Consider the following 14692-nt stretch of genomic DNA (forward strand, 5'->3'; position numbering starts at 1 on the left):
TATCACCTCATACCTGTCAGAATGGCTATCATCAAAAAGGCAAACAAATTAGAAGTGCTGATGAAGATGTGGAGAAAAGGCAATCCTTGTGCACTGTTAATGGGAATGTAAATTGGTGCAACCACAATGGAAAACAATATAGAGGTTCCTCAAAAAATTATAAATAGAACTACCATATGATCCAGCAATTCTACTCCTGAGTTGTTATCTAAAGAAAATGAAAACACTAATTCAAAAAGATATTTGTATCCCAATGTTCATTGCAGCGTATTTATAATAGCCAAGATATGGAAGCAACCTAAGTTGAATGGATAAAGAGATATGGTACATATATACAATGGAATATTACTCAGACATAAAAAAGAATGAAATCTTGCCATTTTTGAAAACATGGATGGACTTAGGATATTATGGTAATTGTGAAGTAAATCGGACAGAGAAAGACAAATACTGTATGATTTTACTTATATGTGGAATCTGAAAAACAAAACAAATGAGCAAACATAACTAAACAGAAACAGAGTCATAGATACAGAGAACAAACAGGTAGTTGCCAGAAGGAGGTGGGGGCAGGGGTGGGAGGAGGAGAGAAACAGGTGAGGGAAATTAAGAGGTACAAACTTTCAGTTGCAAAATAAATGAGTCAAGGTTATGAAATGTACAGCGTGGGGAATATAGTAAATAATTATGTAATATCTTTGTATGATGACATATCATATCTAGACTTATCCTGATGATCATTTTGAAAGGTAAAGAAATATTGAATCACTATGTTGTGTACCAGGGGCTAACATAATGTTGTAGGTCAATTATACTTCAGAACAAACAAACAAACTCATAGAAAAAGAGATCAGATTTGTGGTTACCAGAGGGGGGAGGTGGGTGGGGGATTGGATAAAGGAAGTCAAAAGGTACAAACTTCCAGTTATTAGATAAATAAGTAGCAGGGATGTAATGTACAACATGATAAATACAATGAACACTGCTGTATGTTATATATGAAATTTAGGAGAGTAAATCCTAAGAGTTCCCTTCACAAGGAAAAATTATATATTGTTTTCTATTTCTTTAATTTTATATCTATCTGAGACGATTCACTAAACTTACTAGGGTAATCATTTCATGATGTATATAAGTCAAATCATTATGCTGTACACCTTAAACTTACACAGAGCTGCATGTCAATTATATCTCAACAAAACTGGAAGAAAAAAAAGAATGGAGATAGTTGTAAAAGAGAAATTTTAATATATGCTGAAAAAAACTTTAGGAGATAACTTCCTGATGTTTCTCAGAAGCAGGTAAATCATAGTGTTCTATGTTTTCTTTCAACACAGGGAGCACCTGAGATCCTACAGACAGATAACATGGAGAAGATAAATCCAAAGAGGTATGCATCAGGTACAGCCCAAAGTTCACCTGTGAACAAAACAGTAACAACAGAAGTTAGGTTATTTTAGCAGCTAAAATAATTTTGTAAATAATAATGTTCCACTAAAATTAAGTGAGATCTTTAAAAACATGTACTGGGACTTGATATGTCCTATCTGCCATTTAGTAGAAGGTAGTGAGAAACAAGGAGAATCCTAATATCCTAGACCACACAGATTCTCATTTTAAAGTGTTCTTTCCCAATAGTCAGCCTATACCTCTTTATTGCTGGACCTATTATTTTCTCCTTCCTGTATACCCTGAGTTTCCCACAGGAGGGCTTCTTCCTCCTCTGGGCCTCTGACCACTGTCAGGCCGATTTCTGCTCTGTTCCCTGATGTAAAAACCATTTTGTGAAAATAAGGGCAAAACTCAGCATTTTCTATAAGAATGCGTGACGTAAATTAAGTTCTCCAAATTCTCCAGAATAAGGATGGGAGGTTGAAAATGAAGAGTTGTGTAAGTCTACTCAAGGTTTGCCATCATCAGAGAGAGAAAAACAAATATCATATATGAACACATACATGTGGAATCTAGAAAAATGGTATAGACCAGGGGTCCCCAACCCCTGGGCCACGGACCACTAGCAGTCCGCGGTCTGTTAGGAACAGGGCCGCACAGCCGGAGGTGAGCAGCGGGCGAGCGAGCAAAGCTGCATCTGCCGCTCCCCATCGCTCCCCATCGCTCCCGCTTGCATTACTGCCTGAACCATCCCGGCGCCTCCCATCCCCGTCCATGGAAAAACTGTCTTCCACGAAACCGGTCCCTGGTGCCAAAAAGGTTGGGGACTGCTGGTATAAATGATCTTATTTGCAAAGCAGAGAGAGAGACATAGACGTAGAAAACAAATGTATGGATACCAAGGGGGAAAGGGGGTAGGGTGGGAGGAATTGGCAGATTGGGATTAATACATATATACTATTGATACTATGTATAAAATAGAGAACTAATGAGGACATACGGTATAGCACAGGGAACTCTACTTAATGCACTGTGGTGACCTAAATGCAAAGGAAATCCAAAAAAAGAGGGAATATATGTATATGTATAGCTGATTCATTTTGCTGTACAGTAGAAACTAACACAATATTGTAAAGCAACTATACTCCAATAAAAATTAATTTTAAAAAAACCTACAAACAGTGAGAGCTGGAGAGGGTGTGGAGAAAGGGAACCCTCCTATGCTGTTGGTGAGAATGGAAATTGATAATAGCCACTGTGGAGAACAGTATAGAGGTTCCTTAAAAAACCAAAAATAGAGCTACCAGTATGATCCAGCGGTCCCACTCCTGGGCGTATATCCAGAGAAAGCCATGATTCGAAAGGACACATGCACCCCAAGTTTCATTGTAGCCCTAATTGCAATAGCCAAGACATGGAAGCAACCAAAATGTCCATCAACACATGAATGGATAAAGGAGGTGTGGTCCATATAGACAATGGAGTATTACTCAGCCATAAAAAGGAATGAGATAACGCCATCTGCAGCAACACTGACGGACCTAGAGATGATCATACTAATTGAACTAAGTCAGACAGGGAAAGACAAATATCACAGGATATCACTTATAGATGGAATCTAAAAATTGATACAAATGAACTACTTGACAAAACAGAAACAGACTCACAGACTTAGAAAAGAAACTTATGGTTGGGGTGGGGGGAAGCGGCGGGGGGGGGGGGAGGGATAAATTAGGAGGTTGGGATTAACATATACACACTAATATATATATAAAACAGATCATCAACAAGGACCTGCTCTACAGCACAGGGAACTCTACTTGGCACTCTGTAATAACCCAAATGGGGAAAGAATCAGAAAAAGAATAGATATATGGATATGTATAAGTGAATCAAGTTGCTGCCCACCTCAAACAAACACAACATTGTAAGTCAACTCTGCACCAAATATAAAATAAAAGTTAAATTAAAAAAAAAAAGTTTGCCATCAATGCAAGTGAGCCAGTAACAACACTTTGGAGTATGTGATGTGCTCCCAGATCTGTGATAACATCAGTTGGCCACCACCACGTTCCAGGCCCCAAGCTAGGGACTGGGGATAAATTAATTCCTTAATATTTGTGTACATATAGGTGAAGAGTACACAGGAACTCTCTGTACTATCTTTGCAATTTTTCTGTAAATCTAAAATTATTCCAAATTTAAAAAATAAAAAAGATTTGTGCACAAGAATTATTGTGATGCTGAGAAATACCACTTCCATGTACCATAGTATTGTGCCCACACATCCTCTCTCCTGGCAGCCTGCATGGGGCAGGCTCCAGGTCCCCACGCCCCCAGTTGGCACGGCCTGCCACAGCTGAGCGAACAGACTTGTTGGTATAATACTCAAGCGCAACAGCTCTGCAGACCATACCTATCCATATCCGTAAGGAGAGTTTTGTCAATCAAATACTGTGAAACAAAACTCTGGTTTTGGAGAAACACAGGAAACAATGCAGAACATTTTACCATGAGTTAACTTGCCAGTTTATTACTGGGAAGAGATGAAATGCTTGCATTATTTCTGTTAATTTTCAAGAATTGTTCCATGCAGCCTGATTGCTTATTTGGTTTCCTTGAATTCTTTGCAAACCCAAATTCCTGACAGAAAGTGCAAGCCTGGAAATAAATGGATGTTCCTAATGAATCAATCTCTTAGAAGTTCAGCTTTTATAATCTGGGATCCACAACAACACTTAGTCATTTTAGCCCTCAAGAAGATGACTTACAAACTTAGTATAGTGAAATTTATTTTCTATGCAGCTACCCTATTCACCATAAGGCATTTTTATTCTTCATGAGATTTCTGTGGCGAAGAAAATAATGATTGAGACAATAGAATTACTTTACTTATTTACTATTTCTCTCTTTTTTTTTCCCTTGGCCGCACCGTCCAGCATGCGGTATCTTAGTTCGTAGACCAGGGGTGGAACTCATGCCCCCTGCAGTGCAAGCACAGAGTCTTAACCACTGGACTACCAGGGAAGTCCCCCCCTTTTTTTTTTTTTAACTATTTCTTATCTATACTCCATATCTCTTCAACAAGATTTGAAAGCATCAAAAATACATGTAATAAAAATAGTGAGGAAATGAATGGAAAGGAAAAATAAGACAGTGTTGCCAATAAGGTCTGAACCTTGATGGTAGCCCGTCAGCCTTACAATGTTCTCCCACTTCTAAAAATTACTCAGCACTATTAAGGATTAGTTCTGGTGTAGACAATGCATCAAGAACTTAAAATGGGGTGTCATTTTTAGCAGTCATGCTTACCTTTCTCTCTCGCCTCTCAGAAAGCTTTTGGAAAACATTTTGGTTTCGCTGCCCAGTTTGCTGATCGATGCAAATCATCTGGCATCTGTGACAAGGTCCCACAACCTGGGAGGTGAGAAGGGAAAAGACAGCGTTGCCATGAAAGTGGCCAGACTGTCACACTCTGCAGGGAGGAATCTGGGTCCAGGAGGAATCGTTGTAAACAGCCAATTTCAGACTCACAGAGAAATACTCAAACTGCAAGGAGCCAAGAAGTGCCACCTCTTCCCAATGCCGGCTAGGGAATCACCCACATTCGTTTATCAGCTTAAAGGCTACTGCATCAGGGCTTTGAAGAAAACGAAGAGTGGTTGTGACTCACAGGTGGTTATCAGGGAATGCTGGGCTTCCTCCAGGGAAGAAAAGAACTGATTGGAGGGCAGACTGGGAGAAGATCAACAGCCACACACCCTGCGCTGCTTTCACGGCCACAGATCGCTCGAGACTGCGAGACGGCAGCAAGTAGCTCACGCAACCACATGCGCCCCTGTGAAACACACTGGCTGAGAGCTGAGAGCCGCTGGCTTTCTTTCTCTTTTTTAATTACTCCACAATACATAACGGACATTGTTCGGTGTCCGTTCACAGACAGCTACCTCATCCCTGGATTCTGCAGTTTTCACCATGGCCTGGTATTCCCATGGGTTGATGCGCTTAGCTCTTCTACTTTGAAGCCATGTGCATAATTTCTAATGCTTTGCTGTAATCAATAATTTTGCAATAAAGGTCTTAATTCACATAACTCTCTTTCCTGTTTGAATTTTTCTTCAGGCTAAATCTCCCAAAAGGAGATTATAAAGTCAACAGGTATAAACCTTTTACGACTTGATGATATCCAGTGAAAAATTGCTTTCCAAAAGAGATGTGTTAGATCTTTCTGCATTGCAACTGCTTCAGCACTGAGTATTATCACCAACAAACATCTCTTAAGCATTTACTTTAAAAAAAATTTTTAATTGAAGCATAGTTGATTTACAATGTCTCAGGTACACAGCAAAGTGATCTGAAAAAAGAATATGAATTATATAAATATATATATAATATTTATATTTATATAATATATATTTATAATTTATAAAAATATAATATTTATATTTATGTTATATATTTATATATAATATAATAAGAATATAAATATATAATATAAATATATTCTTTTTTCAGATTCTTTTCCATTATAGGTTATTGCAAGATATCGAGTATAGTTCCCTGTGCTATACAGTAAGTCCTTGTTGTTTATCTATTTTATATATATTAGCATGTATCTGTTAATCCCAGATTCCTAATTTAGCATTTACTTTTTGAAAGGCACAGTATTAACTATAGCTTATACTTTTTAATGCCTGCACAGGATGACATTGTATGGATGTAGTGTACTTTATTTAATCAACTTCCCTTTTATAGAGACACAGATGTAGAAAACAAACATATGGATACCAAGGAGGAAGGGGGTGGGTGGGAGGAATTGGGAGTTTGGGATTGACCTATATTCACTATTGGTACTATGTATAAAATAGATAACTAATGAGAACATACAGCACAGGGAACTATACAGCACAGGGAACTCGACTTAATGCACTGTGGTGACCTAAATGGGAAGGAAATCCAAAAAAGAGGGGATATATGTGTATGTATAGCTGATTCATTTTGCTGTACAGTAGAAACTAACATAATACTGTAAAGCAACTATACTTCAATAAAAATTAATTTAAAAAAACTTCCCTTTAAAAAAATTAAATTAAATTAAATTAAAAACAAACAAACAAAAAAAAACTTCCCTTTTATGGATATTTAGGATGTTCTCCAATGTTCCATATTTATAAAGTATTGCAATGAGTAATTTTGTAATATGTCTTTGCATACTTGTAAGAGTATTTTTTATGGGATAGATTTCTATGAGTGAAATTATTGGGTCAAAGGGCATGCATATTTTAACTTTCATTAATTGATGTTGATTAAGTGTCATGACCTGAAGAAAGCAAAGCATCTCAGAAAGGTTTTTGTAGAGTCCTTCTTGTATTCATGTACCCAGGTACCTTACAACTTACTTGTTACAAGATAAGTTTCTGACAGTGATCCTAGTCTAGTCGTAGTGCTTTCTCTTTTCCTTCTTTTCTTCCTTTATTTCTCCCTCTCTCTCTTCATCTATCATATATTGAGTGCCTACTCTGTACCAGGCAGGATGTGTAAGAGCAGGTGCTTTTATAGCATGGCAGGGACACAGCAACAGAAAATGAAGAAGAGTCAGCCGGGATGGAGGAATGAGCGGGACGACAGAAGGCTGGTGCCAGAGAGGCCTGTGGAAGAGAAAAGAGACAATTCTTTCAAGGGGGGGCAGCTTCCAGGATAAGAGGAAGTTTGGAGAGTTAAATGGATAACAAAGATCTTTCGGACATCTTTTTTTTCTTTTGGTGCCACGCAGTTTATCCCTACCCCAAACCCCAGACCACTGAAATCCTTCATTAAGGGTTAAATTATTGTTTACTGCTTTCCTGGAAGTTAGAGTGATGTTCCATTTGAGCGCAGTAGCCCTATTACAATCAGTTTATACAACTGGCTAAGTACTGTTATTAAGATAATTTCATTCCCCACTGAAGAACTGGGCACATTCTGTGCAGATGCAGATGACCCATCCTTCTGTCCCCAGCTATTCCATAGCTTTCCTGCCCATTCATTCCATCAGCAGTTTGCAGCACTTACTCTGGGTAAGGACTGTCCTAGACCCCAGAGGAACAGCAGGGACTAAACAGACTTGGTCCCCACCCTCGTATGCTCTGAAGAAATAAGGAGACACTGTGCAGAGTGTGACCTTGTGGTGGGTCAGGAACAGCCTTTCCAAGGAGGTAACATCTGAGCTGAGACCCTGTAGGAGCTGCAGGAAAAGTGCTCCAGGTGGAATGGACAGCAGGGCTAAGGTGCTAAGGCAGGAAGCTTGGCTTGTTTAGGGAATGGAGGGAAGGTCTGCAGGACAGGCAGAGGGGGAGGGGTGATGAGCTCGGGGAGATGGGAGAGGCCGGAGGGTCAGGTCTTGGGGGCCTTATCCGCCCTAAGGAGGAATGTAGATGTTAGCTGAAGACTTCAGGTTTGGGGAGCCCAAAGCCTGGGGAGGGAGGGCATCCTGGAGGCTTTGCCTCTAACTGCAAGCTCCTCCCCAGCTGCCAGCGAGGCCAGAAGCGAGAGAGCATGGGGAGAAGGTACAGCCACGACGGGCGCTGAGGGACCATGAGGCATCTGGGTCCTCCTCCTCAAGCTCCAGACAGCGAGAAAATCCAGCACGTTTCAGGAGGAGGACGTTCTCATAGACACAAGCGTTCCAAGAAACAGAGTTGAAGCCTAGACACGGCGACAAGGTCTGTACCTTCATCACCTGTACGTTCTCTCTTCCCCACGTGAAACTGCTGCCCTCCTCGGAGGAAGGAGGGATGGATCATTCCAAGGGGCACCCCAGGATGCAGATGTTACATACCCTCCTGCTGAGATTTTGTGGGTAAGAGTCAACGCTTGGCGGGGGAGAGGGGGCACGTGATTGGGCATGGGATTCCCTGCTACCATCCCGGCCTAGGACTGAGGTCAATTCCCACTGGCAACCCTTGAGGAAGGATAATAGAACTTCTGGGAACTTACCTGGAAATGCAAGGAACCAACTGAAATTTCATCCCATTTCTCTTCTTCAAAAGCCCTTGTTCCATTGGTAATAATATTGGCACGGAAACGTGAGATGAGATTGTTCACTGGGAATAATTCTTCCTTTCCATTCTCATCACTGTTTAAGACGTACCAAAGAGAGAAAAGGTGGGGAAGGGTGGATAACTGCACTACTGTAATAATTCAACATTCCTACCACTCGATGCCTGAGTTCAGCAATTGTACTCTGGCCTGAGGCCTAGATGATCAGAACAAGCTTTTATCATGAGTGCAAGGCCAAGAGACACACATCTGTTGGACAGGCCTCCATGATCTCCCTGGAATATTGTCCCCTCTCCATGGAGAAGCCCACAAGAGGCAGTGCAATGGGTGAGCAGATCTTTGCTGAAGAGATGAAGAACTTTGGAAACCAAGTGAACAGGGATCGAGTGAATAAACTTATGAGAAAATATCAATTCTACAGAGTCAGGACAAGGCATTTAAAGACTGTCAACAGGCTTAATTGTCAAGGACCTAAAAAGTATCAAGAGCTCACACTCTTTTTGGATATTAGAACACCATAAAGCAACATAGAGAATACATGGGAGGTTTTAATATTTATTTCCTATAGAGAACCGATTGGTGGTTGCCAGGGGTTGGGGGAAGGGTGGGCAAAATGGGTGAAAGGGGTCAAAAGGTACAATCTTCCAGTTATAAAATAAACAAGTCATGGGGATGTAATGTATAGCATGGCAACTACAGTTAATAATACTGTACTGTCTAAAAAACTACTGTATTGCATATTTAAAAGGTGCTAAGAGAATAAATCTTAAGCACTCATCACAAGAAAAAAATTTTGCGGGATTTCCCTGGTGGTGCAGTGGTTAAGAATCCACCTGCCAGCACGGGGGACGCGGGTTCAATCCCTGGTCCGGGAAGATCCCACATGCCACGGAGCAACTAAGCCCATGCGCCACAACTACTGAGCCTGCACTCTAGATCCCGCGAGTCACAACTACTGAGCCCACATGCCACAACTACTGAAGCCCGCGTGACTAGAGCCCGTGCTCCACAACAAAGACAAGCCACTGCAATGAGAAGCCTGAGCACCATAACAGAGTAGCCCCCGCTCTCCGCAACTAGAGAAAGCCTGCGCATAGCAATGAACACCCAACACAGACAAAAATAAATAAATAAATAAATTTATTAAAAAAAGAAAAAGAAATAAACAATCTTAAAAAAAAAGTTTTCCAGCTATGTGTGATGACAAATGTTTACTAGACTTACTGTGATCATTTCTCAGTATATACAAATATAGAATCATGTTGTACACCTGAAACTAATATAATGTTGCATGTCAATTGTATCTCGATTAAAAAAATTTTTTTAAAGCCTTATATTCTTTTTTTTTAAATTTATTTATTTATTTACATTTGGCTGCATTGGGTCTTCATTGCTGCGCGCAGGCTTTCTCTAGTTGCGGTGAGCGGGGGCTACTCTTCGTTGCAGTGCGCAGGCTTCTCATTGTGGTGGCTTCTCTTGTTGCAGAGCATGAGCTCTAGGCACGAGGGCTTCAGTAGTTGTAGCACGTGGGCTCAGTAGTTGTGGCTCGCAGGCTCTAGAGTGCAGGCTCAGTAGTTGTGGCGCACGGGCTTAGTTGCTCCGCGGCATGTGGGATCTTCCTGGACCAGGGCTCGAACCTGTGTCCACTGCATCACCAGGCGGACTCTTAACCACTGCGCCACCAGGGAAGTCCCCTCGATTAAAAATTTTATTTCCTAGCTTCCATCCCGTTTGCAGTTTTAACTAAGCATATGTTATTTTTGTAATTCTTGTTTAAAATTTTTGTTTATTAGCACAAGTTACCATAAAACAGCTCCTTGCACCTCCATGCACCCCCTCCCCTAAGGTAAAAAAGCACTGAAAAAGCATCTGAAAACTTCAACAGAGGAACACACTGTATGATCCCATTAAATTGAGTTTAAGAAAAGGTGAACTCTCTAGGGTGAAAGAAGGCATAATAGTGGCAACCTTCAGTGTGGTTGACTAAGAAGGGATATGAGGAAGGAGTCTAGGGTTCTAGAAATGTTCTCTACTTGATCTGGATGGTGGTTACGTGGGTATATACATCTGTAGACATTCACTAAACTATGTACTTATGATTTTTGCACTTTGTTGTACTTTAATAAAAATTTTTGAAGTTTGGAGGGAGGGAAATCCTTGAGCATGACTGGAATTTGCCCTGGAGACAGAACTGAAAGACGCTGGGGGAGAGTAAGGGGTCTCATGTCTGTATCTCAAAGCCCCTGGCATGTGAAAAGCCAGGGACCAGAATACCCAAGTCCAGCTTTGCCACTAACTATGTGCAACACCCACAATCGATGAGGACTGCAGGGTCCTTGTGGGAAATGAGAGGGTTAGCACTTTCCAGTCCTAAAATCCTTTGATTCTGGATTTACCCTCCAGGTTATAAACAAACAAACAAACAAAAAAACTCCCTTTGTGCTTTGTAATAGGGAAAGTTTTATGTCCAAAAGCTACCATGGCCAGCATGGAGACAGTATCATCCATCAAATTTGAAAACAGAACCAGGGACGCTCACTATGTACTAACCACAGGCTGTTTCTCTTACCTCTGACCACCTGGCCTTCCTACCTCCTGCTTGTCAGCCCTGCACTAAACCAGGACTGCAGGAACCAGGGCTGCAGCAAGCCTGTCCCCACCTCCTCTTTCCACACCAAGAATCCCAGAAAACTGCAGACCTGCTCCATCCAGGGCCCAGGGTACCTGAGCAAGCGGGTCACTCAGTACGGGGAAAACTCAGTGAACCCTCAGGGACCAGGCATCACACTTCAGCTCCTAAAGAGGGCAGCCTGGACCTCAGCAAGGGAACACTGTTGTGTGTTTTTGCCAATGACTATAAACAGGAATTACTACAAACAGTCCATTTTTGTAGTTTTTATTAAGCTATATGTGTACATGTTTGTGCACGTGCACACATGTGCCCAGGACCACAGGGCATGTGAGCGTCACAGGAGCCCCAGCTCACGGTGTTGACAGGTGTGGACCACGAATGATCTGCCGGTCCCAACTCTTACGTAAGAGCTGGGTGATTTTTCTTTTTTGCCCCAGTTGTCTGATTACCTTGGGACTTCAATTTCCTCTGAAGGACAATGAGGGGGCTTGAACCAACCAAGACCCTTTCTAGAGCTGACCTTTCCAGGACCCTTGGGAGATCCCTGGGTGGGAGTGAGCAGGCAAGGGTGCCAGTTCTGTCTGATGATACAAACAAATAGTATCTACAATTACAACTTTAAAAGCTTTCATAACCACTCTTCTTTTCACTCAAAATGACTGTGGAAGTAATGCAAGGCTCCTAGGGGCCAGGGGACAGTGGGAGAGTGGGCAACAAAAGTGGGTCCAATTGCTGGCAATTACATTCAACTAAATGTTTAAGAATTGAAATGATTAAAAATGAGAGTTGGGATTCTCCACTAAGCATCCTGAGGGCATCAAGAAGGACATTGGAAGATAAAAGAGAACCCTCTAAAAGATTAAGGAAAACTGGCCTAAAATGTTTTGTGACTTCTCTGGGCCTCAGTTTCTCAATGAAGGGTCTGGACTCATGATTCTCAGATCTTTTCTCCCCAAAGAGGTGACCAGCTCACGCCCAGGGGCAAGTAGTTATACCTGTCTGCTATTCCCAAGGTAAATAGCAAATAGTACAGGGATCTTACCTGGTGCTTAATTGCCGCTGAAGTTCCAAAACACTGGATCTGTTTATCAGCAGATACTGTGCCTCATTCACCAGAGAGAGGGTGGCTGTTGTACAAGCAGATTGATCTAAAAGTGATGGAGTATTTAAAAGAAGAGTTGCTGGAGAGGGAAACAACCTAAGTGTCCACTGATGGATAAATGGGTAAGGAATTGTGGTATACATACACAGTGGAATATTATTCAGCCATAAAAAAATGAAATCTCGCCATTTAACGACAAGATGGATGGACCTTGAGGGTATTATGCTAAGTGAAAAGTCAGACGGAGAAAGACATATGCTGTATAATCTCACTTAGATACGGAATCTAAAACAAAACAAAACAAGCTCATAGATCCAGAGAACAGATTGGTGGTTGCCAGAGGTGCGGAGGCAGGGGGGGCGGGGGGGGCGCGGGGGGCAGGCATTGGCGAAATGGGTGAAGGTCAAAAGGTACGAACTTCCGGTTATAAAATAAGTAAGTCCTGGGGATGGAATGTCTAGCGTGGTGACTACAGTTAATAATACTGTATTGCATATTTGAAAGTTCTCATCATAAGAAAAAAATTTGTAACTGTGTGATGATGGATATTAACTAGATTTATTGTGATGATCATTTTGCAATATATACAAATGTCAAATTATTATGTTGTACGCCTGAAACTAATATAATGTTGTATGTCAATTATACCTAAATTTTAAAATTAAGATAAAATAAATTAGAAAAGAAGAGTTGCTTTCTTGGAATGCAAATGAATCACGCTTCCATTGACTTGCATTTTTTTAATTTAATTTTTATCTTAGAGTGTAGTTGGTTTACAATGTTGTGTTAGTTTCAGGTGTAAGCAAAGTGATTCAGCTATACATATACATATATTCATTCTCTTTCAGATTCTTTTCCCATATAGGTTATTACAGAATATTGAGTAGAATTCCTGGCCTGGTTAGTACTTGGATGGAAGACTTGCATTTTTAAATATTAGGGACTGTTTCTAAAGGGAAGAAAATGGTGCCCTGGAAATAAAAAATGTTCTAAGCATGGCTCAAACTTCTCAAAAACAGAAAGAACATAAGCTCCTAGAATATTGTGTTGATAATCTGGAAAAAAATAATAAAATGCTGAAGTTAAATTGTTCCAGCAAAGGAAACTTGGAGGCAACACTTAGAGGAGGAGAGATGGGGCTGCAGGGTGGAGGCGGGGAAGTGGGCAGGGGGCCCCTTCCCCAAGCAAGAAGAAGGGCCTTGATGAGGGTCACAGGCCCGGTGAGATCTTCTGAATCTGGTCAGTGAATCTAGTCAGGGAGAAGCTGGGTTCTGCCCTTGGGCAAGTGTGTAATATTGACTTTAGAAATAAATAATACAAGTTTTAAAACTACTGAAAAGTAAAAAAAAAAAAAAAAAAAAAGAGTGGAAGAAAATATCAAGGGCCTCCAGAACTACTGCAGCCCATCACCCATCTTCCAGCTCCCACTTTTTGGGCATGCCATAGCTGTCTTTATACAAGATGTTGATAATAAAGGCTTGGCGGGCCCAAACCTAGTGAGCTGTCTCTGAACTAGGCCTGTGGACCCCAGAGTACCCGAGAATGAACACTTCCAAGAGAATCGCTTACAGACTCTCTACTTCCATGTCTTCTTTGCTAAAATGGCTCTGTCAGAGCAGTGAGGTGCAATCCCAGGCCCTTCCACCAAAGGCCCTTCTCACCCTTCACAGGGCAAAGGCCGCACCTCTGCTGTGGCCATTGCCCCTGGGGGCTAAAAATCTCCAGGGTGGAAAACAAAAGACCAGTTCAAAACCCTGGGGTCTGTGCTGAGAAAATAAAAGTCTCTCAGGCTTGGGTGACTGATCCTCCTGTAGGTCAGATGGGTTCCAATTCTTTGCTAACCACAAAACTGCCGGAACTAATTAAGTTGTCAAGTGACAGATGATTAAAGTCATCTTGATGTTAGATCCCTGTGCCTCAGAAGAAAGGTTTGAGTGACAGCACGTTAACCAACACCTTCATCCCCAGCTCTTTATTGACGTAAATAAGATTCTTCAGAAGAGAACCAGTGCTGAACACCAGCTATTCTGATCATAGGTGACAGTCATTCATGGACATGGGAATTAATCACAGGTGGCCAGCCATCTCATTAAGAGATTCCTTTTCCACTATTTTTTTCTCTTTATGTTTAATAACTATTTTTCGAAATTTATAATATACTTTTGTTGCTTTGATCAACTGTGTACTATTACAAACTATGATAAGAACTCAACCTAGGAAAAATTTCCTAACACTGAGACTCTACAATCACAGGAAACTTTAAAAACTTTTATACATTTCAATTTATATATAATTTTAGTTTCAGATAAATATGATAGGGTGATCAAGGAAAGATTTTCAAGAATAAAATATATAACACTAAGATAAAATTCCTTCAAGGAAGTGGAATGGAAATACAAGTTGAAGAAAGAAAAGGAAAGAAAGAAAATTTCTGTACATTAAAAAACAGTTTATACACATATTTTTAAATTAATACTCATAAGACTCAAATCACTATGGTATTGAGACTCCACTGGCTTATATTTAAA

General features: G+C 40.9%; 1 protein-coding gene across 4 annotated transcripts in view; it reads right to left on the bottom strand.

Moving 5' to 3' along the window:
- Window positions 1–1225: 1225 nt before the first annotated feature.
- The window catches only part of MOCOS (molybdenum cofactor sulfurase), a 55975-nt gene continuing 42508 nt past the window's right edge, over window positions 1226–14692 (bottom strand). For 2 of the 4 annotated variants that reach the window (XM_007167096.2, XM_057526971.1), the window contains 4 exons: window positions 12105–12210; window positions 8368–8506; window positions 4705–4809; window positions 1226–1419 (listed from right to left, as the gene is read on the bottom strand). In XM_007167096.2, the coding sequence (XP_007167158.2) occupies window positions 1267–1419; window positions 4705–4809; window positions 8368–8506; window positions 12105–12210 (503 nt within the window). In that variant the 3' untranslated portion in view covers window positions 1226–1266. Of the gene's footprint in view, window positions 1420–4704; window positions 4810–6791; window positions 7041–8367; window positions 8507–9623; window positions 10104–12104; window positions 12211–14692 lie in introns of those variants that run through there. The other 2 variants (XR_009005090.1, XM_057526970.1) reach the window with 2 other exon arrangements.

The sequence above is a fragment of the Balaenoptera acutorostrata genome, chromosome 13 (genome assembly GCF_949987535.1).
Source record: "Balaenoptera acutorostrata chromosome 13, mBalAcu1.1, whole genome shotgun sequence".
NCBI classification, from domain to species: domain Eukaryota; kingdom Metazoa; phylum Chordata; class Mammalia; order Artiodactyla; family Balaenopteridae; genus Balaenoptera; species Balaenoptera acutorostrata.